Source organism: Microtus pennsylvanicus, chromosome X (genome assembly GCF_037038515.1).
Source record: "Microtus pennsylvanicus isolate mMicPen1 chromosome X, mMicPen1.hap1, whole genome shotgun sequence".
NCBI lineage: Eukaryota > Metazoa > Chordata > Mammalia > Rodentia > Cricetidae > Microtus > Microtus pennsylvanicus.
This window is the reverse complement of record NC_134601.1, coordinates 26702566-26727959: the sequence shown is the minus strand read 5'-3', so window position 1 is coordinate 26727959 and position 25394 is coordinate 26702566. Positions and strand designations below refer to the sequence as shown.

The following is a 25394-nucleotide window of genomic DNA, read 5'->3' as shown; positions in this document are numbered from 1 at the left end:
GTTTTATTTACACTATTTTCTATATCCATTATCTATTGTTAGAAATCTTGTCTGGGTGTTGAGAATAATGTAGCGAGAAATGGTAATGCAGGTATTTCATTGAAAGGCTAATTTAATTCCCTTTGGGCCATTCCAAAAGGTGGTACAAATGGGTTGTATGATAGATTTATTTTTAGTGCTCTGAGGACTCTTGCTATTGTATTCCATTAGTTTTCATCCCACCAACAGTATTTACAAGTTCTCTTTCCTCTGTGTCCTTGTCAGCATGTTATTTTGTGTCTTTTATTTTTGGTAATGTTTTGGTTTTTAGTTAAATTTTAATTAATTTTCAGTGTATGTGGGAGGCAGAGAGTCATGTCTGCCTAAGCTTCTGTGTAGAGGTCAGAAGACAACTTTTGGGACTTGAAGTTGGAGGGGGTGGTAGATAGGGGGTAAATATGGAAGGAGTTATGGGGAGGAGGAGGGAGGCTGAATATGAGCAGAATACATTATATGTGTATATGAAATTCTAAGAGAATTAATATAAATATTATATTTAAAAAAGAATTTAAAAAGCCAGGTGTTATGGTACCTGTTTATAATGCCAGGTCTTAGGCAGAGACAGGAAGATCATTGGTTTGATATCAGCCTAGGCCACATAATGAGATCATATCTCAAAAACTAATATTAAAAACCCTGACAGGTGTTGTGCAAGCTTTTAATCTGAGCCCTCAGGAAGGCAGAGGCAGGCAAATCTCTCTTGAGTTTTTGGTCAGTGTGGTCTCCATAGTAAGTTCCAGGCCAGGCAGGAATACATAGTGAGACCTTGTATCAAAAAACATCATTTATCAATGAACTATAAAACAAAATGAAAGATAGGGAAAATAAATGTTATTGTGAAAAAATAGGTAAATAAACCTAGTCAAGAACATAAAAGGGTAAAGTCACAAGAATATGGTCATAAATAAAAGAGCAGAATATCTAGAGATTTGAAGGATTTGTTTTGCTTTTTTTAAAGACAAGGTCTTACTGTGTAGCCCTGTCTACCTAAGAACTTACTGCATAGACCAGTCTGGCCTTGATCTTATGACAGTCCTTCTATTTCTGCCTCTCAAGTGCTGGGATAGCAGATATATATCAGGGTACTCAGATTTTTTCCAATTATGAGAAAGTACTCCTTAGAGCTTGCTTTAAAAATATCTGAAAATCTACACGAAGTCTGATATTTTTTGGGGGGGGAGAATACAAATGGCCAAGGTTAGTTCTAAAAATCAAGGTAAATGCTGAACAGTGAGCATGGAAAAGTGAAGATCTCCTGCTCAAGATGGTTGTGTGGTGTGTGGATGTGTAATCCCAGTACTCAGGGGCTAAGCCAGGAGGAAACCTGCAAGTTTAAGATAAAGCTGGGTTACATAGTGACTTAGAGGTCAGCCTGGCATACATAGTGAGACTATTGTCTCATCTAGTGCTTGGGAGGAAAAGCTTCTACCTAAAAAAAACAAACCATTAGGCTCACTCTCTCCATCTTATTTGCTTGTCTGTTTCTGCACAATTACTCTTCCATTGTTATTGTTTTTGAATACGACATGAAGATGGCATCTCTTCTCAGTGGGTAAAAATGGGCTTTTCAGTAAATTGTGATTGACAAGTGTTTAGAGACTGCAACAAGTTGGATTTATATCTAGACTAAATTGTAAATGGGTCAAAGACTACAATGTAAAACATGGGAACCTAGAAATGTACTCTAAGAAACCATAGGATTTCTTTAGAGTTATCCTGTGCTTTCTAACTGAAAATTCAGAAGATATAAGTTAAAAGGCAATCATCTGTTAATATTTTGTTTAGCATGCAAAGAAATTGCTTTCGTTGTCACTTTAAAGACTATTTTGCTTTTCACATTATTTATCGGTGGGGGGGGGGCGCTTGTGTGAGTTAGTTCTCTCCTTCCACCCTCTGCATCCTGAGAAGCTGACTCGGGTCAGCAGACTTTGCAGCTGACCCATCTCAGCAGCCCACATTGATCGCTCATCCATTTATTTCGTTGTGCCACTTTCGTATGTGTGTCTTGTGCCTTGCTTATATGCACTCCCTCGTTCATTTTATTTCATTATGACCGTCCCCTTCCTCAACATTGTCCCCATTCTGTCTACTCCCCCCCACGTCCACAGACATACACACACACACACACACACACACACACACACACACACACACACAAAATCGTGATATGTGTTTTCCTGACTCTGGCTTATTTCACTGAACGATAATTTCAGTTCCATCCGTTTCCTTGTGAATGTCATAATTATTTTTGGCTTTAGAGATGAATCAGAACTCCATTTGCATCAGGACCACACTTGTGTGTGCGTGTGTGAAAGCCAGAGGTCACCACTGAGTGTGTTCCTCTTTCACTTTGCAGCTTACTTTGTCTCTTTTCTGTGCAGATGTATTCATGTGTGGAGGCCAAATGACAGCATGGAGGAGTTGCTTCTCTCCTACCATGTGGATTCTGGGGTTCAAATTCAGGTCATCAGGCTTGGCGGCAAGCGCCGTTATCCACTGAGCCAGCTCACTGGCCCTCCATCTTTCCTGAGACAGGGTTACTGAACCTGAAACTTGTCATTTAAGCTAGACTGACTAGTCAGTGAGCCCCTGATGTCTGCCTTTCTCTATCCCCTAACCCTCAGCACTGTTACAGACCTGTGCTGTCACCAAGCTCTTGCATGGGTGCTGTGAATGGAAACATAGGTCCTCATAGCTGCATGACAAGCACTTTGTCTGTTGAATTATCTCCCCAGCCCTACATTGCATTTTAAACTATTTTTTCATACACATCTAGACTATTTCTACTCCATAGCTGTTGTGAATAAGGCTGCTGTAAGCATGGGTACACGTGTCTCTGCTGACTGGATCCTTTAGGTATATATCCAGGAGTGCTAGAGCTGTGTCATATGCTAATTCTGTTTTTAATTTTTTTTTGAGAAACTTCCACATTGATTTCCACAGTAGCTTTACCAAGTTATACTCCTACTTGCAGTGAATTTGTTGTCATTTGTTTCTTTGATATTAGTTATTATGACTGGAGTAAGATAGAATCTTAGAGCAGTTTAAAATTTCTATTTCCCTAATGGCAATGATGTTGAACACTTTTAAAAATACTTATTGGCTATTTATATTTCTTATTTTTCTTCAAGAACTACCTATTAAACTCACTAAATGATATAGAAGAACGCTAAAATGATACTACATAAAATACTTAACTGTGGGAATATTTTATATTTTTATAAAGGTTTATTTTATGTGTATAAGTGTTTGCCTATGTGCCCAAAGAAGCTAGAAGATGGTGTTGGATCCTCTGGAACTTGAGGTCCAGATGGTCATGAGTTTCCATGTCGGTGCTGGGAACCTCACCTGGATCCTCTGCCGGAGCAGACACCACTCTTAAATGTAGAGCCATCTTTCCAGCCCTGGAAATATTGTCTAAAAAGTTCATCATTCAGTGATTTTTACTATGTGAGCATCATGGGGAGTAATTATGGACAAGAAGATGGCTACACTGTTGCTAAGCTAATCTTTCAGGACTGCTGTTTTCTATGTAGTGTCTACCTTCATTGTAGTATACCATTCACAGCCATGAATTCAAAATGTATAATAGTACTAAGTCAGGAGTGGTGATAAATGTCTATAATCCTAGCACTTGAGAAGTAGAAGCAAGAGGAGATCAGGAATTTAAGGTCATCCAGCCTTGGCTACGTGGTAAATTTGAGGCCAGCCTGGGCTACTTAAGGGCCAGTCTCAACAAAACAAAACCAAAACAACAAAAAAATGTATCATAGAAGTAAATGTGAGAGTGAGAGATGAAACTTCAGAATTTTTAGAAGAAAATATTTAAAATCTTCATGACCTTGGGTTGGGCAAAGTCTTCTTTAATATGGCATCAAATGCCCAAAGAAAAAAGAAAAATAATATTAAAATCAAGACAAAGCAAAAATCCCTTATTTTATTACAGATGTTACCACCATGGAATAGGAGAAGATAAGGCTTGGTATCCAGTGGCCAGACACGAAAGACCACATATTAAGTCAGGTGTGGCAACATGCATCTGTAACCCCACCTCAGTGCTGGCAGGCAGAGGCAGGTGTGTCCCAGGGGCTCATTGACTAGCCACCTAGCCAACTCATGAGCTCCGGGTTGAGTGAGACCCTGTCTTCCAAAATTAAGATGGAGAGCAATTGAGGAAGACATCACAAAATCAACTCCTGGCTTCCACATGTGCCTCTATGAGCAAGTGCATCCTCTCACACAAATATAAACAACATACACACGCACGCACAAACACACACACACACACATACGCACGCTCTTGCACAGGCTTTGGGCAAGGGGAGAGAGAGAGAGAATGAATATTAAGTGATTCTTTTTATAGAAAATATCCAGGATAGACAAGTCTACAGAAATTGAAAGGTTTGGGAGTCCAGTGGGAGGTATGGCTGTTCTGCGGTACCTGCCATCTTACTGGGCTAATGAAAATGAAATTGCTGATAATGCACATGGTAAGTGCATGCTCTGAATATACCAACAACCACTGAGCTGTATAAATGGGTAAAGTATACAGTATGAATAATGTTTCAATAAAACGTTGGAGAAAAATCTGAAACTTTTGCATAACAAAAAGCACCGTAAGCAATTTCACTTAATGGAAACAATTTACAGTACATATTACAAACCCCTTTTTCCTCAGTCTGTAATCAAGCCCTAGAGGTCAATAAGAAACAGGAAAACTGGCCGGGCAATGGTGGCACACAGCTTTAATCCCAGCATTTGGGAAGCAAAGGCAGGCGGATCTCTGTGAGTTCGAGTCCAGCCTGGTCTACAAGAGCTAGCCAGCTCCAGGACAGGCTCCAAAGCTACAGAGAAACCCTGCCTCGAAAAACCAAAAAGAAACAAGAAAACTGTACAGTTGGAAAACTAACAGGGTATATGCAAAGGAAGTATTATAAATGCATTGATGCATTATAAGATGATGCTGCCTCACCATGAAAATAGAAATATAAACTGGATGCTTTAATCCCAGCACTTGCGGGGCAGAGACGGGCAGAGCCTGGTCTACAGAATGAGTTCCAGGACATGCAGGGCTACATAGAAAGATTATGTCAGGAAAAACAGAGACACAGAAAGAGAATGGAAATGAGAGTTAAAACTGTATTGAAACCAGGCTTAGTGGCACATGCCTGTAATCCAGCACTCAGGATAATGAGGCAGTAGTATTATGAGTTTGAAGCCAGTTCGAGCTACATAGAAACAGTCTGTCTAAAACCCATAGCAAAGCACATTGAGATACACCCCCGTCTGTGCATAGGTGTATACATACAGCACATTTTGATCATATCCAACCTATTACCCCACCCCAACTCCTTCTAGACCCCCAACACATCCCGCTCCCAACTCCATGTTTCTTTTCTTTAAATAACCCACTGAGTCCAATTAGTGCTGCCTGTATGCTCGCAGGCTATCTTCCGGCAGCCTACCAGGGGCCACATCCCTAGAGAAACACTTTTTACGTTCCAAACTGGAAAACGTGCAAAAGTTTGATAATGCACTGTTGACATTATGGGAACACTAGAAATCAAACTTTTTGTTGGTATGAATTGAGCACTAATCTGTACAAGTTGGTATCATCCCTTTGGAGGTAAATTTAGTAATATAGATTAAAAATTTAAAATATATGCATACTTGGTGACCCAGAATTACATGCCTCAATTAGAAAATGTTTTATGTTATTTCATGTGTATGAGTATATATGTATGAGTGCCTTGTATGTATGTCACCACTTGCATTGCCTGATCTCACAGAGGCCAGAAGAGGGCTTCAGATCTCCTAGAACTGGAGTTACAGACAGTTGTGAGCTGCAGTATAGGTGCTGGGAATTCAGTCGGGCGGTGGTGGCGCAAGCCTTTAATCCCAGCACTTGGGAGGCAGAGGCAGGTGGATCTCTGTGAGTTCGAGACCAGCCTGGTCTACAAGAGCTAGTTCCAGGACAAGCTCCAAAACCACAGAGAAACCCTGTCTCGAAAAAGCAAAAAAAAAAAAAAAAAATAGGTGCTGGGAATTGAACCTGGGTCCTCTGGTTAGTTTCTTAACTACTGTGCCATCTCTTCCGCTCCCATTCCTCTGATTTTTATCCTGCAGATCACTCCCAAACATAAACGACATAAAATTGGTTATTATAATATTTTAACATTAAAAGAGAAAATATAAAAGTCATCAGAAGAGAACTGGATAAATTATTTATGATTTATCCATAAGATGGAAGACTACCACTATGTAGAAAAATATAATGTATTGATAATGGAAAATCTTGACAATATGTTAGTTTTCAGCAGGGAGATTTTATAATTCATACAATTTTACCAATTAAAAAACATACTTCATGGGACTAGAGATAGTTCAGTGGCTAAGAGCACTTGAGCACTTGTTGCTCTTGCAGGGGACCCTGGTTTTGTTCCCAGCACCTACATGGTGGCTCACAACCTTCTCTAATTATTGGGTACAGTGGTGGAACACACCTTTGATCTCAGAACCTGGGAGTCAGTGGCAGGCAGATCTCTGTGAATTTGAGGCCAGCCTGGTTTACATACTGAGTTCTAGAGCTACATAATGAGACCATGTCTCAAAAAATAAAATATATTTAAAAGTGCTTAAAATTCATGTTACATATATTTTGTTGTTTTGGGGGGGAGAGGGCTGGGGGGATTGAGACAGGGTTTTTCTGTGTAGCTTTGGAGCCTGCCCTGGCTCTTGTAGACCAGGCTGGCCTCCAACTCACAGAGATCTGCTTGCCTCTGCCTTCCAAGTACTGGGATTAAAGGCATGCACCACCACACCCTCCGTGTTACATGTATTTTACCAAAATAAAAACACCCACACACATAAACTAAAACAAGCCTTTTTTAAAATTGAAAATAGGTTCTTTTCTCATACAATATATCCTGATTATAATTTCCCTCTATGTACTCCTTCCAGTTCCTCCCTCCTCCCCTTCCATCTGGATCTGTTCCCTTTCTGTCTCATTAGAAAAGAACAGGCTTCTAAGAGATAACCACAAAGCATGGCAAAATAAAATATAAAAAGATGAAGCAAAAACTATCATATCAAAGTTGGACATGACAACCCAACAGGAGGAAAAGTCTCAAGAGCAGGCCCAGGACCCAGAGATACACTAGTTCTCCCAGTCAGGAGCCCCATCAAAACACTAAGCTGATAGCAGAGGACCTGGTACAGATCCAAGCAGGCAGCTGGGCGGTGGTGGCACATGTCTTTAATCCCAGCACTCTAGGGGCAGAGGCAAGCAGATCTCTGTGAGTTCAAGGCCAGCCTTGTCTACAAGAGCAAGTTCCAGGACAGGCTCCAAGCTACAGGGAAACCCTGTCTCAACAAACAAGCAAACAAACAAAAACAGACCCCAAGCTTACTGCTTCAGTCTGTGTGAGCTCATATGTGCCTTGCTTAGTCAATTCAGAGGGCCTTGTTCTGCTGGCCTCCATGCCTCTGACATACATGTAGGCAAAACACCCATATATACAAACCAAAATCAATCAATCAGTCTCTCTCTCTCTCTCCTCTCTCATTTTTGCTTTTTTTGTTTTTGTTTTTTCTAGACAGTGTTTCTCTGTGTTCCAGTCTGACTGTCCTAGAATCTGATCTGTAGACTAGGCTGACCTCGAACTCACAGAGATCCATCTGCCTCTGCCTCCTGAGTGCTGGGATTAAAAGTGTCCGCTAACACTGACGGGATATCTTTTATGTTTAAGTATACAGTTCAATGAGTTGTGGTTGGTTTGTTTTCAAACTCATGCAGCCATTATCACCACCGAAGTCCAGATTGTTTTTGTCATCTCAAAAAAAAAAAAAAAAACCAAACAAACCTGTGCCTTTTAGTTTCACTGCCTAGCTCCACCCCTGCTGTCTGACCTTAGGCAGCCCATAATGTGCCTTCTGTTTAAGGCTTTGCCTGGCATTTCATTGAATTGAATTGTGTCATGTATTGTGTGCTTCCTTACATCTTTGACTTAGCATAATGTGTGTGATGTTCATCTGTGTTTAAACATTTATTGGTCTTTCATTTTCTTTTTTTGGCCTTAAAAGGGAATAATATTGTATATATATTTGCCTCTTACTTATCTGCTCATGGGTTGATGGCTTTTATAAATAACATTGCAATGAATATTCACGTGCAAGTTTTTCTTTCATTTTTCTTTGAGAAAGACCTGGGAGGGGAATTGCTGGCCCATAATGGAAACTAGTTGAACCCTTTGAGGAGCTTCGCTTGGTTTTCAAACAGCTGCCTTATTGTACCAACAGTAGTATTCCACTTTCTCTATATTTCTCCTGTACCTTCACAAAGTCTCGTTATTGACTTTAAAAAAAAATATTTTGCCGTGCTGGCAATGACTCCCAGGACCACTTGTGTCCTAGTCGGCAGGTATTCTTCCAGTGAGGTATATCCTAAGCTCTGGTTGCTGCCTTTTTTCCCCTTAAGATGGCAATTCAGTATATCATTGTGGCTTTTCTTTTCATTTCCCCAATGACTAAAGGTTTTTGAATGGTTCTTTTTGTTTGTTTGTTTTTGTATTTTCAAGATAGGGTTTCTCCAAGTACCTGCCTGTCCTAGAACTCACTCTGTAGACCAAACCTGCCTCTGCCTCCTGAGTGCTGGAATTAAAGGCGTGAGCCACCATCGCTAGGCCAAGAGTTTTGTTTTTTTAATATATCTTTTTGCATTTTTCTTTGGAGATAGGGTCTCATGCATTCAATGATGGCCCAGATTGACCTTGAGTTTGTGATCCCCTGTCTTCATCTCCTTCGTGCTAGGATTACCGGCATGCACCATTGAATATGGTTATGAAGTGCCGAGGATTGAGCCCAGGTCTTTGTGCAGGCTAGACTAGCAGTCTGCCAAAGGAGCTATTTTTCCAGCTCCTCTTTTAGTCAGCTGTAAACCTTGAGATATTTGCTAGTTAATACAAGATTGAGATCTTACGTCCATCTTTAACTGGGTTGACTTTCTACTGTTGAGTTTTTAGAATTCTTCTGTATGTTTGATAGAAGTTCCATGTCAAGTATATGAGTTGGAGAAATCCCTCTCTGCTTGTTCTCTGTTTTCTGTGTACATGTCTCTGTTTGTGTTCATGGGCATTGCTAGATATCAAATCCAGCGCCTCACACAAGCCAGTGAGTACTCCACTGCTGCGGAGCTACATCCCCAATTCCTCCTCCTCTGCCTCTTCTTCCTCTGCCTCCTCTCCCTTCTCCTCGTCCTCCTTCTCCATCTGTCTTCTTGAGACATTGTCTCACTGTGTAGCTCTGGCTATCCTAGAGTTTGCTTTGTAGACTGGGCTGGCCTCAAACTCACAGAGTTCTGCCTGCCTCTGCCTCTGAGTGCTGGGATTAAAGATGTGCGCTACAATACATGGCTCAATAGTATCTTTTGAAGTACAGTCAAGTATATTTTTGTGGCTTTTGATTTAAGTTCTGAGATAAGGTTGTCACTAAATAGAACTAGTAAGGTATAGAATTGTTCATATACTAGGTTAATTTGAAGGATGAGAAGAATGTGCATTTGTGCTTGCTTATACTTTCATAGAGAGACTCTAGTCAGTTATATGAGACACTGATAATGAGCAATTAAATTGAGGCTACAAAGATGGTTCTGCAGTTAAGAGAATGTACCGCTTTTGCAGAGGAGCTGACTTTCATCACCTGCACCCACAATAGGCAGCTTATAACCACCTGTGACTTCAGCTCCAGGGGACTCAAACACCTCTGGCTTCCTTGGGCAGCTATTCACATGCATGTGCTTGGATGTGTTCACATGCATGCTTGCATGTGTGTGCACTTACATGCACCACACACATATATACATGATGAAAGGGTAAATCTTGAAGAATGAAATCACATTTGCAGGAAATTTGATTACTGCATATTATTATGTTAAGTGAAATAAGACAAACTTAGGAAGACAAATGCTAAATGTTTTCTCTTACACATGGAGTCTACATTATAAACATTTGTGCATGTATGTGTGAGTTTGGGTATAGAATATAAAATAGCAAGGGAATCTTAAGGGACTATGGTAAGTTGAAGAGGGAGCTCCCTGGGGGAAGGAAGAGACTCAGTCAGAAAGGCAGGAAGCACAAGGAAGGGTGGAGGAGGAAAAAAAATTAATGAGAACGATATGATATAAGTGAATGAAAATACCTCAAGGAAGCCCATCACTTTATATGTTTTCTTTAAAAATGAATTAATGGAAAGACCCCCCCTTCAGAAATAGACCCTAATAACAATTAATTGTCTCTGTCTAGAAAGAACTGGGAACAGGGCTGTAGAACTGGCTAAGGGGTTAAGAGCACTTGAGCTCCTGCAGAGGGACTCAAGTTTGGTTTTCAGTGCCCATGTGGTGGTTCATAACCATGGGCAACTCCAATTTCTGATGACCTGGTGCCCTTTTCTGACTTCCCCAGACACCAGGCACGCATGTTGTATATATATACATACATACAAGCAAAACACTCATACACATGAAAATTACATAAATCTAAAAATATTTTAAAAAGAAAGAACTGGGGACATATGAGAGATGGCAAAGGAGATTACCTTGTGCACCTCTAAATGTTATTCCATTTTGACTCAGATGAAAGTATTCATTATACTGCACATTATATATAATAACAGTGAATTTTAAAATGCAGTGGTTAAGACTAAACCTAGAATTCAGATATCACACTGAGAAAATTATTAAACATGTCCTCAAAAAGGCAAACCAGTTTCAATTTCAGCAAGATACTGTGTACATATGGTAAAAAAATGTCTGATAGTGTAAAACTATAAAAGAATTGGTAGAAATTGGAACAACCTTTTTAGGAGAGTTTAGTGGGTACCTGTCTCAGGGTCTTATGAATGTAAGCCGTGATGTTTGACAATATATACCTTACATCCACATATAAATTACATATAATCTATATATGTATAGGGTTGAAATCCAGAAATTTGTACATGCTAATCATATGCTCTAACTCAGAGACTGAGATTTACCCCAGCTACTTGGATGCATGTGTGTATGCACCAAAGGACAACCTAAAGGTGTTGTTTCCCCAGGACCCACTTGCCTTGGGTTTTGAGACAGGACTCTCTCACTGGCCTGGATTTCACCCAGGAGGTTATGCTGGCCAGCAGTGAGCCCCAGGGATCTGCTTGGTTTTGCACCCCCTAGAACTGGTTTGCAAGCATATGCCAACGCACTTTACATTTTTACATGGATTCTGGGCATCGAACTCAGATACTTTGACAACCAAAGCATGTTCGCAGTCCTTTAGATGCATTGTGATTTAGTATTTTTGGCTTGCAATGGGTTTGTTGGGCCATAACCTCACTGTAAGTTGAACATTTGTACTTTAGTGAGGAAGATGGCTAAGCAAAACAGTTACATGGAAATAATGAGTCATGGAGATGCCAGACACATGGGCCTGTGTGACTACAGAGGAAGAACTTCAATTGTAAGTCTGGTAGTTGCTTCTCTGTTTTCTGTGAACTGATCCTATGGTCTCTTTCTACAGGCTGTGCTGTCCTCCAAACTCTGCTAAGAAGCTCCTCGGTGAACCCTTTGTCCTGAGAGAAGCTGTACCCGTGGATTTGTTTCCCCACACCCCACACTGTGAACTGGTACTACTCTTCACTCGATAAGGCTAGGAGACTGCAGGCTGCTACGGCTGAAGTTTCAGGGACGTCATCAGGTTTGGCCTGTTGCTGCATTGGAGACCATGGATGTGTCTCCCAGGAAACCAGTCTTTGTATCCCCAGCAAGAGTTTAGCTGGCCTCCTCTGAGGCGGATTGAACTATAGCTTGTCATATTTCTTTGGGATTACCCATATTTGCCTAGCTTTGATCGCTCCAAACTCCTTGGATTTCTTACAAAGCAGAAGAAGGGGCTAGGGAGCCAGGTGGTGGTGGTACATGCTTTTAATTCCAGCACTGGGAGACAGAGGCAGGTGGATCTCTGTAAGTTCAAGGCCAACCTCATCCACAGAGTGAGTTGCAGAACAGGCTCCAAAGCTACACAGAGAAACTCTGTCTTGGGAAAAAAAAAGGGCGGGGTGGGGAAGCTAAGTAGGTCACTTGCTTATTGCACATACACAAATACCTGAGTTTCGAGTCCAGCATTCACATTTAAATAACAGGTCTGTTCTTCCAGTGCTAGGAACTGGAGACAGGGGAATCCTGAGAGCTTTCCTGACCAGCCAGTCTAGCTAAGAAGTGAGCTCCAGCTTCAGTGAGAGACCCTTTCTCATAAAAAGGAGTTGGAAAATGTTTATCAACTGCTGGCCTCTACAAGTGTAATCACAGGTACATACATACATAATACATACATACATACATGCACATATACATACACACACACACACACTACATACACACAAAAGCAGACAATGTTATGTAGCGATTACAGGGCAGTTAGGTTGTCTAGACTTTGACACTTCTAAAATGTCCTTTAATAATGTGCATATGTCCAGGGCAGAAGAAATGGCTCAGTATCACCCAGGCACATATAGCTCTTGCAGAATTCCTAAGTTTGATTGCTGGTACCCACGACAGGCTGCTCACAACTGCCTGTAACTTTAGGCCAGGGGATCCGATACCTTATTCTGACCTCCATGGACACTCGCTCACATGCACAAACCCATACTCACCCACATGCAAATATACATAATTAACAAAATAGTTTTCTAAAAAATTAAAAAGAAAATGTGGTTATTTCTAGGAGCAGTAGCACCATTTATTTCTTACCTGTAGAAGGAGAATTGGTCAGTAGAGATACCCAGAAGGGTTAAGAAACTCTCAAAGTAGGGGCTGAATACTTGTGATTGTGCTGAGTGTTATGGGGGAAGACAGCGTCAGAAGCCTCTAGTAATCCAGTACACACTATAATAAAGTGATATTGAGACCAACTGTATTCACTCATCTGTAGTCCATGAACTTTTCAATTCTGGAATTGTCCTTGGGTGGTTGCCTAGCCATTTGTGCTATATATTTTGAATACTCATGGTTGGAAGCCAAGGAAGTTAGCATGTGTGGCCAGACTTACAACATAATAATCAGCTCAACAGGTAATTAAAATTTGTCTTAGTTCTAAATGCTCTGAAAACAGACTGCTTCTCAAAAGAAGATAGCTGTTCAAACTTATAAAAAATATTGTATATTTTTGCGGTAGCATCTGTCTTAGTATTCTGTTTCTGTGAAGAGACACCATGAATAAGGCTACCCTTATAAAAGAAAGCATTTAAGTGGGGGCTTGCGTGCAGTTACGAAGGGTTAGCCCATTATCATCATGGTGGAGAGTGTGGTGGCACAAAGGAAGGCAAGGTTCCAGAGCAGTAGCTCAAGGCCCCCTCCCAGTGACACACCTTCTCCAACAAGGCTGTACCTTTCTTTCTTTCTTTCTTTCCTTCCTTCCTTCCTTCCTTCCTTCCTTCCTTCCTTCTTTCTTTCTTTCTTTCTTTCTTTCTTTCTTTCTTTCTTTCTTTCTTATTTATTTCCCAGCTCCATCAGTTTTCCCTCCCTCCTTTCCTTTCAAATCCTTACCTAATACCCTCCCCTATCTAGTATTCCTCCCATCTCTTTAGAAAAGGACAGCCTCCCAAGTATATCAGCCAGCCCTGACATATCAAATTGCAGTAGGACTAGACACCTCTTCACCTATTAAGGCTAGACAAGGCAACCCAGTAGGAGGAAAGGGTCTCTAAAAGCAGGTAGCAGCCAGACAGTCCCTGCTCCTGTTAGGAGTCCCACAAGAAGACCAAGCCACACAACTGTAACATATGTGCAGAGAGTCTAGGTCAGTTCCACGCAAGCTCCCTGGTTGTCAGTTCAGTCTCTGTGAGCCCCGGTGAGCCTAGGTTAGTTGATTCTGTGGGTTTTCTTGTCGTGTCCTTGACCCCTCTGACTACTACAATCCTTCCTCTCCCTCTTAACGGGATTTCCCAAGGTCTGCCTAATGTTTGGCTGTGGGTCTCTGCGTCTGTTCCCGCTAGTTTCTGGGTGAAGTCTCTTTGATGACCATTGGTCTAGGCAGCAAGTATAGCAGACTGTCATTAGACATCATCACTGTGACTTTTTGCCAGTCATCTTTGGCTCTATTCTAGGTCTCTGGGCTGTGCAGCCTCTGGGACTGAGCATACAAATCTATGCCTATGGGGGATTTTGTCATTCAGACCACCATAGGATGTCATGTATTCCAGGTTGTCTTCCACACAATACAGCCAAGAATGGCCTTTAGCTTCTAATCATCCTGCTTCTGTCTCCTGAGTTCTGTTTCATTTTCATGTGTGTACAGTCAGACTTAATTTTTATGTCATGCTGGAAAATTGAACCCAGGGCTTTGCCCATGCTAAGCAAATACTCTTATCAATAGAGGTTCATTTCTAGCGTGCTTTGTTGGTGTTTTGAATCAAGGTTTCAATTAGCCTAAGGCTGGCCTCAGACTCCTTATGTAGCTAAGGCTGATCTTTACCCCTCATATTATATTGAATTATATTATGACTATGTGCCACTACTCACAACTAATGTTGTACATTACTTTCGGAGATAGGTGCGGCAGCAAGAAGAGACATGGAAGTTCAAGAACACAGCATAGTATACATTCATCGTGCTAGAGTATGAAGTTTGCCACAGGTCTACCTAGGGAAGACACCAGAATCATCAGCAGGCAGAAGGCAGATATGAGGGAAAGGGTTAGGCAGTGTTATTCTTTGGGTTTTCCTCAGGAAAAGTGGAGAAGTGACAGCAGTTTATGTCCAACTAGTTTGAACAGTTTTGGCAGGTCTTTCAGCTATAGGGGTGGCCTCTAGTGTCTGCCACGTGGCCTGGGACGCTAAAGGTAGAAGAGTGTTGCCTTTCTGGATATTCGGGGTGGTTGCAGGAAGTATGATCTAAAATGGTTGTTTTATTCTCCAGAGATATTGTTGTTTAGACCTGGAAATGTTCCTGAAGGCTCAAGAGTCAAAAGCTTGTTCTTCGCCTGTGGCACCATTGGGAGGTCATGGAACTTTTAGGTGGTAGGGTCTAGTGCAATGGTTCTCAACCTTCCTAATTCTGCAACCCTTTAGTATACAGTTCCTCATGTTGTGGTGAACCCCCCAACCATAAAATTATTTTCATTGCTACTTCATAACCGCAATTTTGCTACTGTTACGGATCATAATGTAAATATCTGATATGCCACCCTTGTGAAAGGGTTATTTGATCCCAAAGGGACTGTGACCCGCAGCTTGAGAACCGGTGATCTCATGGAAGGAAGTTAGATCATTGATAGGGATATTGGGATCCTGCTCCTTTCCTCTCCCTCTCTTTACTTCTGGCTATCGTGGAGTGACAAGCTTTTTCTCTACCATATGTTCCTTTGTCAAGCTGATGTGACTTGCTACCAGCCCAAAAGCAATGGGCTAAATGGCCGTGGACCAGAAATGTGAGCTAAAACAAGCTTTCAAGTTGTTTATCTTAGGAATCACGTTTCAGTGATGGAATGCTGACTAACATAGCTTTGGGCTCAGCCCTTTCTGTCTCCACAAATTGACTAGCCCTGCGGGGACTGGTAGAATCTTTAGCCACAAGGTTAATCAAGATGTCAAGACAACATTGTATACAGAAATACACACACTACACAGGACAGTACATACTCACTTAAAAACATTAGAAGGGATCTGGGTTTCGATGCTTATGCCTGTAATCCCAGTAACTTGAAAGACGAATGCAGCAGACTAGCTCTGAGCTCAAGGCCAGTCTGGACTACACACAGATTCATTGTTGCGGGGAAAGGCCCAGGGATCAGCCTTCTTTTCTTCCTTTACATTTTTTCATAGCACATAGTTATTAGACAGCTTGTATTTCATAAGGATGTTTTCTTTTTGTTTTTTAAAAATGTTTTAGTTCTTTTGGGTTCTTTTGCTATTTGGGCTATTGCTCTTGGAGATTTCTTTAACAACTTTGTCTTTATACAGCGTAGATGGTACCATTACATAAGGACATCTTCATTTAAAAATACACGTATACACTGGCCATCTCTTCCCCCTGCAAAGCCTCCTCACTCCATTCATGTTAGTTTCTTTTTCTTTTCATCACCTAGACAGTTCTCGATTCTACTTTTAGGTCATATCTAATTGTATATATATTTAAACTCTATGAATCACATGTGAGAGAAAACATGGTATTTGTCTTTCCAAGACTGACTTAATCTGCCCAACACTCACTTGCCTGCAAACTTTAAACGTATTTTTATTTATGGTTAAAAACCTTCAGTTGGTATCCTTTATCAATTTCCCTGGGTTGGGACATCAGGTATTACTATTCTTAACATGTACCCTCCATACATTTTGTGATTCTAATATGCTGCCAAAGCTGAGCGCCAGTACACTAGATGGGGCTTTACTTTTCCAGTGTGTTCTTTGGACCAGCAGCTTTGTCATCACGAGCCAGTTAGAAGCATAGACTTTTAGACTTCATTCAGCTGAATTAGTTACTCTGGGGCTGGCATCCAGAGATCTGTGTTTTACCATCACTTGCTGGTGATGGCTGATGCACACTCGAGTTACAGAACCCCTAACTTTCAGCCTTGGTTGCACACAAATCACCGAAGGACCTTTCATGACACTCATTTGTATGTTTATATGTGTGTACATGAGTGTGGCGGTCAGAGACAACTTGTGGGAGTTCATTTTCTCCTTCTACTGGGTAGATACTAGGGATGGAACTCAGATCATCAAGGTTGGTGGCAAACACCGTTACCCTCTGAGCCACCTCACTAGCCCCTGGAAACCTCTTAAAACAGGCTTTTGAACATAACATCTTCAGATAGTTCTGTCATTCATTATGAGTGTGGCCTCAGCACCACTGTTTTCAAAGCTTCCCAGACAATTCTCACACGTGTATGGGTGTGGTGGGAATCCTTGTCTTCGGTTCTTGTCTCCAAGATGGTGTTGATGTATTGAATAAAAGTGCACATCAGGTCGCAGATATTCTTCCTCACTAGACCCAGGCAGGGCCTCTGGATCGCGCTCTGGGTCCCTGTAAAGCATTTAGTTTTGCATGTCTTCCATAAATGTTTTGGTGGGTATGCTGGTAAGTTTTTGTTGTTGTTTTTGTTTGTTTGTTTTGTCAGCTTGACACAAAGTAGAGTTATTGTGGGAAGAGGGAGCCGCTGGAGAAGATATCATTCATCAGGCTGACCCGTGAGTGTGTCTTTGGGGCATTTTCCTGCTTGATGATTATTGTGGGCAGCTCAGCCCACTGCAGGTGGTCCTAGGTTGTATAAGAAAGCAAAGTGGGCAAGCCACGAGAGCCAGCCCGGAAGCAGTACTCCTTTGCGGTCTCTGCTTCAGGTTCTCCTTTGGCTTCCTCCATCTGTAAGCTAAAAGAAATTCTCTTCTCCCCCAAGTTCCTTCTGGTCCTGGCCTTTATCTCAGCAGTAGAATACATGACGGCAGTGGGTATGGGAGAAATGGAGTTTCATGCCATCAGCTGCTGGTAATTCTAGACGAGTCATAAAATCAACCCTCATACACTTGTGGAGAAAGTGAGGCCACCTTCATCTTAAAGTAGGACAGTTGTTTTAAGTTATTTATCCTCGGGCTTCTTCCTGTCTTTCAGAACTGGCTGCTTCTCACTAATCGCGTTTTAAAGTTGCTGAAGGCAGGCAAGATAGCTCAGCAGATAAAGGCACTTGCTGCCAAGGCAGTGAGTTCAATTCCCAGGCCCCACATGGTGGAATGAAAGAACTGACTCTGGCAGGCTGTTCTCTGAGCGCCCCATGTGCACCTCCTGAATACATAAATGCATGTAATAAAAGAGGTCTATTTTAAAAATTAAAGCGCCAGTTTTGCAATGGCCCATTTTTTTTTGGTTGTTATTGGGTTGAAACAGGGTCTTGCTGTATCACCCTCATTAGTGTCCTCCTGCCTCAGCTCCTCTGGTGCCAGGGTTGCAGGTGTGAGCCACCACTCTGCTTTTGCCATTGCTCTTGTGTCACTTCCGGAGTTTTAGCTCCCATGGTTTTTCCCAGACTCGTCTGTACATTCTAATCATGTGTGTGCTCATGCCGCACCTTGCATGTGGCAGTCAGCGGACAACTTGGAGAAGTCAGTTTTCTCCTTCCACCATGTGGTGCCTGGGGTTGTACTCGGGTTGTTGGGCTTGGCCGCAAGCACCTTTACCCACTGAGCCATTTTGATGGCCCTTCAGTGATGCTTTTAAAAGCCTTCTAGTTTGCTGTCACTAGAAATGTAGAGGAACATGTTTGTGCCATTCCACAGTGTCAGAATTTATTGAATAAACTCAACAAGGTTTAGCAGTTTTAATGACAGTTTGTCACAAAACCTAGCTACCTTGGAAGCCTGCGTGAGATGAACGCAAGTTCGTTTATTCCAGTCTTTCCGACTATCATGGCATACAGCACACAGATCCATCCATATATCTCTGTGTACGTGTATGGCTTACAGAATGAATACAAGTTAAAGAGGCTGCTGCAGAGTTTGAGAGGTTTCAGCAGTGGGCTCAGAAAACGTCTGTGTTGACAAGACAATGAACCAATCAGTGCTGGGAGGCAGCTGCTCAAGTGTTGGAGCAAAACTAGTGTTCAGCTGTGAGGTTAAAAGGCAGACTGGGTGGAGAGCAAGAAATGGTGGGGTAGGGTTAGGCCCAGATGGGCAAATAAATAGGTGGATGAGCAGGCAATTGAATAGGCTTCCTCAACAGTAAGGGACCAAACCATGTCAGGGAATCAATGGTCTTTGCCATGGCCATGCCTGGTATCAGATGATAGGTGGATATGGGGCCATGCCATCACAGTGTTAGGTGTCCATCACTTTATGGGGTCCAAGTGATGGAGGTACACCCTTAGTCTAGTGTACTTGCTAAGTTTGTTCTTTTGTTTTGGTTTTTGGAGACAGGGTCTCTCTTTATACCTCTGGCTGTCCTGGAACTTGCTCTGTAGACCAGACTGGCCTCACACTCACAGAGAACTCACAGTGATGGTGCACGCCTTTATTCCCAATACTCAGGAGGCAGAGACAGGTGAATTTCTGTGAGTTCAAGGCCAGCCTGGTCTACAGATTGAGTTCCAGGACAGCCAAGGCTATGCACAAAGAAACCCTGTCTCGAATATATATAGTCTCCTAGGGCAGTGCACACAGCTCAAAAGCCACTGTTCAATACAGCAAGGAGTCACTTAGGGTAAGACATAATGGCCAGATCTCAATATAGCTCACAGGACTTGAGGTGGTCATTCTGACCTAATTGGTGTAGGCTATGGTCCAAATATCTGAACTTTTTGACATTCTGTTTGTGAGCCTAATACTTAACAGTTGAGCCATCTCTCCAACCCAGTATATGAATTTTTAAAGGATCCCTGAAGCAATTCTGATGGGCAGCCACAATTACTATCCTCTGCTTGAGGCAACAGTTCCCAATCTTGTCTGTGCCTCCAGTGATTTTTTTTCAAACTTCCAAGACTTAGACGCCACCCTGACTAATGAAATTGTTGTAGTCTCTGGAGGGACCACACAGACACTGAAGATTACAGAATGTCCAGCACTGAGGACCATAGGGTGAAGAGTGTTTGATGAGGTTGACTGTCTTCCGGCGGGAGAAGAGAATGGTTGCCATTTGCTGAGATTTAAGTCTTCTAACCCTGCACCCTTAAGATCAAATTAAAATTTATAACTCCTAGGATCATTAGTCATCTTTCCTAGGAACATAATTCAGAATGGCTGGCCCACAGAGTGTAGTCGTGAACCATTGGCAACTCTCTTAGAATCTGCCAATTAGTACAAATTCAGGAGGCCACTTAAAGTGGAACATAGCTATTATTTCTGAGACATCACACATTTCCCCTCAGCAGATTCTAGTCCACTAACATATAGATTTCCACATTGTAGTTTTCATTTTCCTCAGAGGAACCCAGCTGGATGAGTTTATCCACATCTGGCTAGAAGCCTCACAAGGGAGGGGCGATATATTGTAAATAGTCCCGAGCCGTTTGTGGGGTGGGAGAGATAGATGGCTCAGCAGTTAAAAGCACATGTTACTTTTGCAAAGAACCTGGGTTCAGCTCCGAGTATCACGCGATGGCTCACAACCATCTGTAACTCTACTTCCAGAGTATTTGGCCCCCTTTTTTGACCTCTGAGGGAACCAGGTATGCCTGTGCTACACATGCGTACATGCAGGCCAAACATTCATACACAGATTTTTTTTTTTAAAAAGTACATTCATAACTACTAACCTCAAGGTATTTAGAGGGCAGAGGTTCTTAGTCTGAAGACCTGAAAAAAATGTAGTATTTCAAGGTGTTAGTTTAAACCATGTGTTTCAGGAATTTTTGAGATAGGGTTTTGCTATATAACCCTGGCTAGCTTGGAACTAGCTATGGAGAACAGGCTGGCCTTGAACTTTCAGTGATCCTCCTGCTTCTGCCTCAGAGTGCTGCAATTTAAAGGTGTGTGCCACCACTGCCCAGCCTAATTATCTTTAGTTGTAACCGAGGAATATTTGAGAGCAAGAGGGGGCTGTAATATACTCAGCTGTTTAGGCGTCTCCTCCCACTGGGCTGTAAGAATTGAGTATTGCACCCCTAACATCCAGCAGTGTCCGAACAGTGGCAGGAACTTAAGGGGCAGTTTGACATGCTGCATAAAAGGAGCAACTTTTTTAAGCCTGGCCTGGGCTTGACTCCTGTCTACCATTGACGTGCTCTGTGACTTTGGACAACTTACTTGACCTCTTCCACTCTGTTTCCTGTCCCTGTTCCTCTAGAATGAGGATAATAGTGGCATACACAGATGTCGTATCTCTATCACCTATCATGAGCTGAAAATGCATTTAATTCTCCTTTCCTCCCAGCGCTGGCTCGGTAGCCATGATACACAGTAGAATAGCAGGTGTTTACTGGTGTGATGGTGTGGATGACTGGAAGGTGCCCAGCATCTCCAGAGCACATGGGATTACATATCTCTGGTCCAGAAAAAGACCTGAACTCAAAATCCAAAATATATTTCTGCCAAATGTGTATCATTTGCACCACCGTAAAGCTGAGGAATCATTAACTTGAACCACTGAAAACTGGTACTTAATTTCAGCAAACAAAACCACACATTGCACAGTCCCTCTCCTGTGGGTGTGGGTGTTTGTTTCTCAGTGTTTATGTTATACTTAAATATTATAGTCTCTAGTGAAAATTTACAATACAGTTTGAGGAGGAATGAAGCAGAGAAAAGAGACAGGGAAGGTCGTCCCTCTCGATTCGTCACCTTAATGATATTACTTGCTAAGAACAACCCACTTGTCAGATCCCTTTGTCCGATTGTAAGAAGTGCTCATGTAAGACATGCAGTTTTGACTCTAACCCGATGAGGTGTCTTGGATTCAGGACTTTGGTACGGATATGATGGCATTCCCTTTTGGGCTCAAGAGTTCAGCACTATAAATTGTTCCCAACACCTATGAGTTTGCCCCTTTTTAACCCCCAAAGAGAAAGCTCGTCTACAGTCCTGATTAGATACTGAGTGAAAAAGAGGCATTAGTGGAAAAGGCTGGTGAAAGCCAAATAATTGATAGTTTTGATGAGTGTACTGGATTATCATTGGGACAAACTGGATTGAAAGGTCTATATAAATTCTTTGTACTATATTTACAACCCCAGTAGATCTAAACTCTAGTTCAGAATACGAAGTTAACAAAAGAAATCAGAACAACTGGCTGTAGTGGCGCACACCTGTTATCCCAGCACTGGAAAGACTAAAAGAGGAGAATCATAAGTTCAGGGCCAACCTGGGCTACATAGCCTAACTCCATCTTAATCTACACCCCCTCCAAAAAAAAACCTACTCCAGTTTAATAAAACAAAGCAAGGATGGACTGAAAGCCAGTGCTAGAGAAACAAAGTCTCCAGAGAGACATTTACTCAGTTTGATACCCAGATGTGTGATGGATAAGAACGAGCAATTCTGAGTGCTGCCCGTGACGAGGTAACAAGATGGAGACCTTTGCAGCTAGCAGTGGCTTACAAATCAGAGCCTGCTTGCAATGTACGATAAAAAGGGAGTGTGCTTTCCTTCCTTGCAGAATAAGCCAGTGCATTTCCGAACTTCGTAGCTGGACTTCACAGAGATCCAGATGTCTGTAAATTCTGAGCTTGGGATTGTTGGAGGCTTAGGGTTCGAAACAGATTTCTCCCCTGTGGCATTCAGTTCTCTAAACCCGGAATCAAATTGTATTCGGAGCTTGCTGCCGTGCCAGCTAAAGAGCAGGCGTATCTGGACCTCATACAATGAGAAGGAAAATTTTCTTAAAAACAAACATTAGGCTGGGTGTAGCCCTGTTAGAGAGTGCCTGTCTAGCATACAGGAAGCCTTTTGTTACATTGCCATAAGCCAGATGTGGTGGTACCTGCCATTAATTCCAGCACTTGGAATACAGAGGCAGGAGAGTTAAAAGTTCAAGGTTATCCTTGCCAGCATAGAGAATCTGAGGCGAGCCTGGGATAAAATGAGACCCCATATCTCAGTTAGGGCTTCTATTGCTGCAATAAAACACTATGACCAAAAGCAACTTGGGGAGGAAAGGGTTTATTTGGCTTATACTTCCACATTGTTGTTCATCACCAAAGGAAGTCAGGACAGAAACTCAAGTAGGGCAGGAACCTAGAGGCAGGAGCGAATGCAGAGGCCATGGAGGAGAGCTGCTTACTGCCTTGTTCCTCATGGTTTGCACAATCTGCTTTCTTATAGAGCCCAGTACCATAATCCCAGGGGTGGCTCCACTCAGTGTGCTGGGCCCTTCCACATCAATCACTAATGTAAGAAAATACCCTGTAGGATTACCTACAACTCACTCTTAGGGAGGCATTTTCTTAATTGAGGGTCCCTCCTCCCAGATGACTTTAGTTTGTGTCAAGTTGATATAAAACTAGCCAGGACACCCCTTTCCCCCCAGATATGTGGGAGCCTAGCATGCACTTTATCACAGCTAGAGACAGAAGGATAAGTTCTAGGCCAGTCTGGACTAAATAGTGAAATTGTGTCCGAGAAAACAGTAAGGACAACCTGCTGTGGGAGCTGCCACGGACCCTCACAGAATTGTAGTGTTCATTCCTTTCTGAAGCTCTTCAGAGATGCGCTCTTACGTGTGCTTTACGTAGTTGCAGTGGGCATGCTCTCTCCGTCATCTTGTTTTCACTTACCATCATTTCACATTCTGATTTCCATCCCCGTGATGCACATAATTGTGTGCTTAATGGCTGTCTAACATTCAGTTGTGTAAATAGCCTGCCAGTTCTTGGGGCTGGGCTTACTTTCCTGAGCAGACCCAAAGGCCTGCTGTCTCTTAGCAGTTGAGGCTTATTTTAGTTCCTGGAAGTGGCAACTGGCGTGAGCGTGGGATCCCGTGGCATTCTTGACTCACCAGCACACAGCTCAGTCTGCTTTGTTAACATTGCTCTGCCTACCACTCCACAGCAGAGCCTCCCCAGGCTGCCTGGACCTGAGCTGGACTCCTCCTGCGTGCAGAGGCAGGTGTATAATCCCCCAACTTCCACAAACCCTGACCCAGATCTAATACTAACATAACAACAGCAAGAAATATCCGCTGCTTCCTCCCTCACCAGGCATCACAGTGACACTGGCGTCCCCCACAGAGCGTGAAGTGAGAGAAGTGTCTGAAGGAGCGAGGGACGGGTTCTTACAGCTGAAGGAATAAGATGGAGGTCAGGAATGCGATGACTAAAACCCTAGGTGCATTAGTGGAAATAGAATGGCTGACGTTTGGGTTCCAAGTCCCAAAATGTTGAGTGATACCTTTCTTTCTTCAAACCTCTTCTTGGCACAAACCCCAATATTTGGTCTTCTGATGAAGGTAAAGGGTGTATGAGATTGGGTAATAAAACAATAAATTGGGGTTTGACTCCTTATCTAGCTGTGGCCACTGTCATCTTCTGGACAAGGACACTAGTTGGCATGCAGGATTCTCCTGAGAGAAAGTGATATTTGGCACATCTCATTATTACGTCATTCTAGCAGCAACTGTGTTGAAAAGAAGTGATTGGTTATTTTGCCACAAATTATCAGTGCTTTTTCCTTGTTCTTTTTCATTTTTTTTTTCAGACAGGGGCTCGTGTAGCCTGGGCTGGTATCGAACTTGCTCTGATCCTTACCTCCAGAGTGCTAGGATTATAAGCATACACAGTCATGCCCAGTTTCGTGTGGTGCTGGGGATCAAGGAACACATGCATAATTTGTGGGGATGAGAGTGTAGGAATTGGAAACCATTCGGAGCAAAGAGATGCCTGTACCTAACCTCAGTGAATTCTGTAGTCCCAAAGTGAAGATTTGCCTTGAAAGAACTAATAGATAAGTACCTGAGCTATGTGGTGTTTGAATTGCCAAGGCTAAGATTGCTTAAAGTATCTCTGACAGGATGTGACAGTTAATCATCATTGTCAACTTGACAGATTTAGAATCTCTATGGAAACGCCTCCAGATGTCTGTGAGGATGTTTCCACCGAAGGAAGATACCCTGGGTGTGTGCAGCAGCACCACAGTGGAGCGGGGTGGTCCTGGACTGAAAGGGGGAGGGGTGTGAGAGTGAACTGAGCGCCAGCATTTCTTTCTGCTTCCTGACTCTGAATGCAGTGTCGCCATTGCCATATGCTCTGTTGCCACAGCTAGGGCCACTCGAGATAATGTGCCTCTCTCTCCCTTCACAATGGACTTTATTTCCCCTCAAACTGGGAAGTAAAATAAACATTTCCTCCAGCTCCTTTTGCTCAGGTATTTTGTCACAGCAAGGGAGAAAAGTAGCAAACACACTGAGTCTAGGCTCTAAAAGTCCTGGAGGAAGGCCAGGATGTTGATAAATAAGGAGGAACTCCAAGACAACCATTTGCCTTGAATAAAATTTGCACTCTTTATTCAGAAAAGCATTGTTTGCTTTGTGCTTGGGCTGCCCCGCTGATACACTCCTTTCAGATTCTCAAAGACGAGAATGTGGGAGGCAGTAATTGTAATGATCTGTCCGATCCATTACAGTGATGCTGATCACCATGGCTTCTTTAAGCTCACTCATTCTTTATCCTTTTAGATCAAAGATACCTGCCTTTAGGTTGTTCCCTGTGAGAAAGGAGACACATTCTAAAGCAAAGCCTTGAATGCTAATGATCTAGCCAAACTTGTCCCCTAAATAGTAGTAGCCAGCATTTAATGAGCTGCTTAAGGTGTGCTGGGCAGTGTGATAAACATTTTATATGGATTTCAAAGTGGCTTGGGAGAAGGGTTGTTGTTATTTCTCTTTGGTCGGGCAGTTACTGTTATTTCTGACTCCA

The 25394-nt window shown here is 42.5% G+C and overlaps 1 protein-coding gene across 2 annotated transcripts in view; it reads left to right on the top strand.

The window, feature by feature from the left end:
- Trmt2b (tRNA methyltransferase 2B) overlaps positions 1-13239 on the top strand; it is a 52448-nt gene extending 39209 nt beyond the window's left edge. The window contains exon 14 of one of the 2 annotated variants that reach the window (XM_075957968.1): positions 11589-13239. In XM_075957968.1, the coding sequence (XP_075814083.1) occupies positions 11589-11715 (127 nt within the window). In that variant the 3' untranslated portion in view covers positions 11716-13239. The remainder of the gene's footprint in view (positions 1-11588) is intronic. The other variant, XM_075957967.1, reaches the window with a different exon arrangement.
- Positions 13240-25394: the final 12155 nt, after the last annotated feature.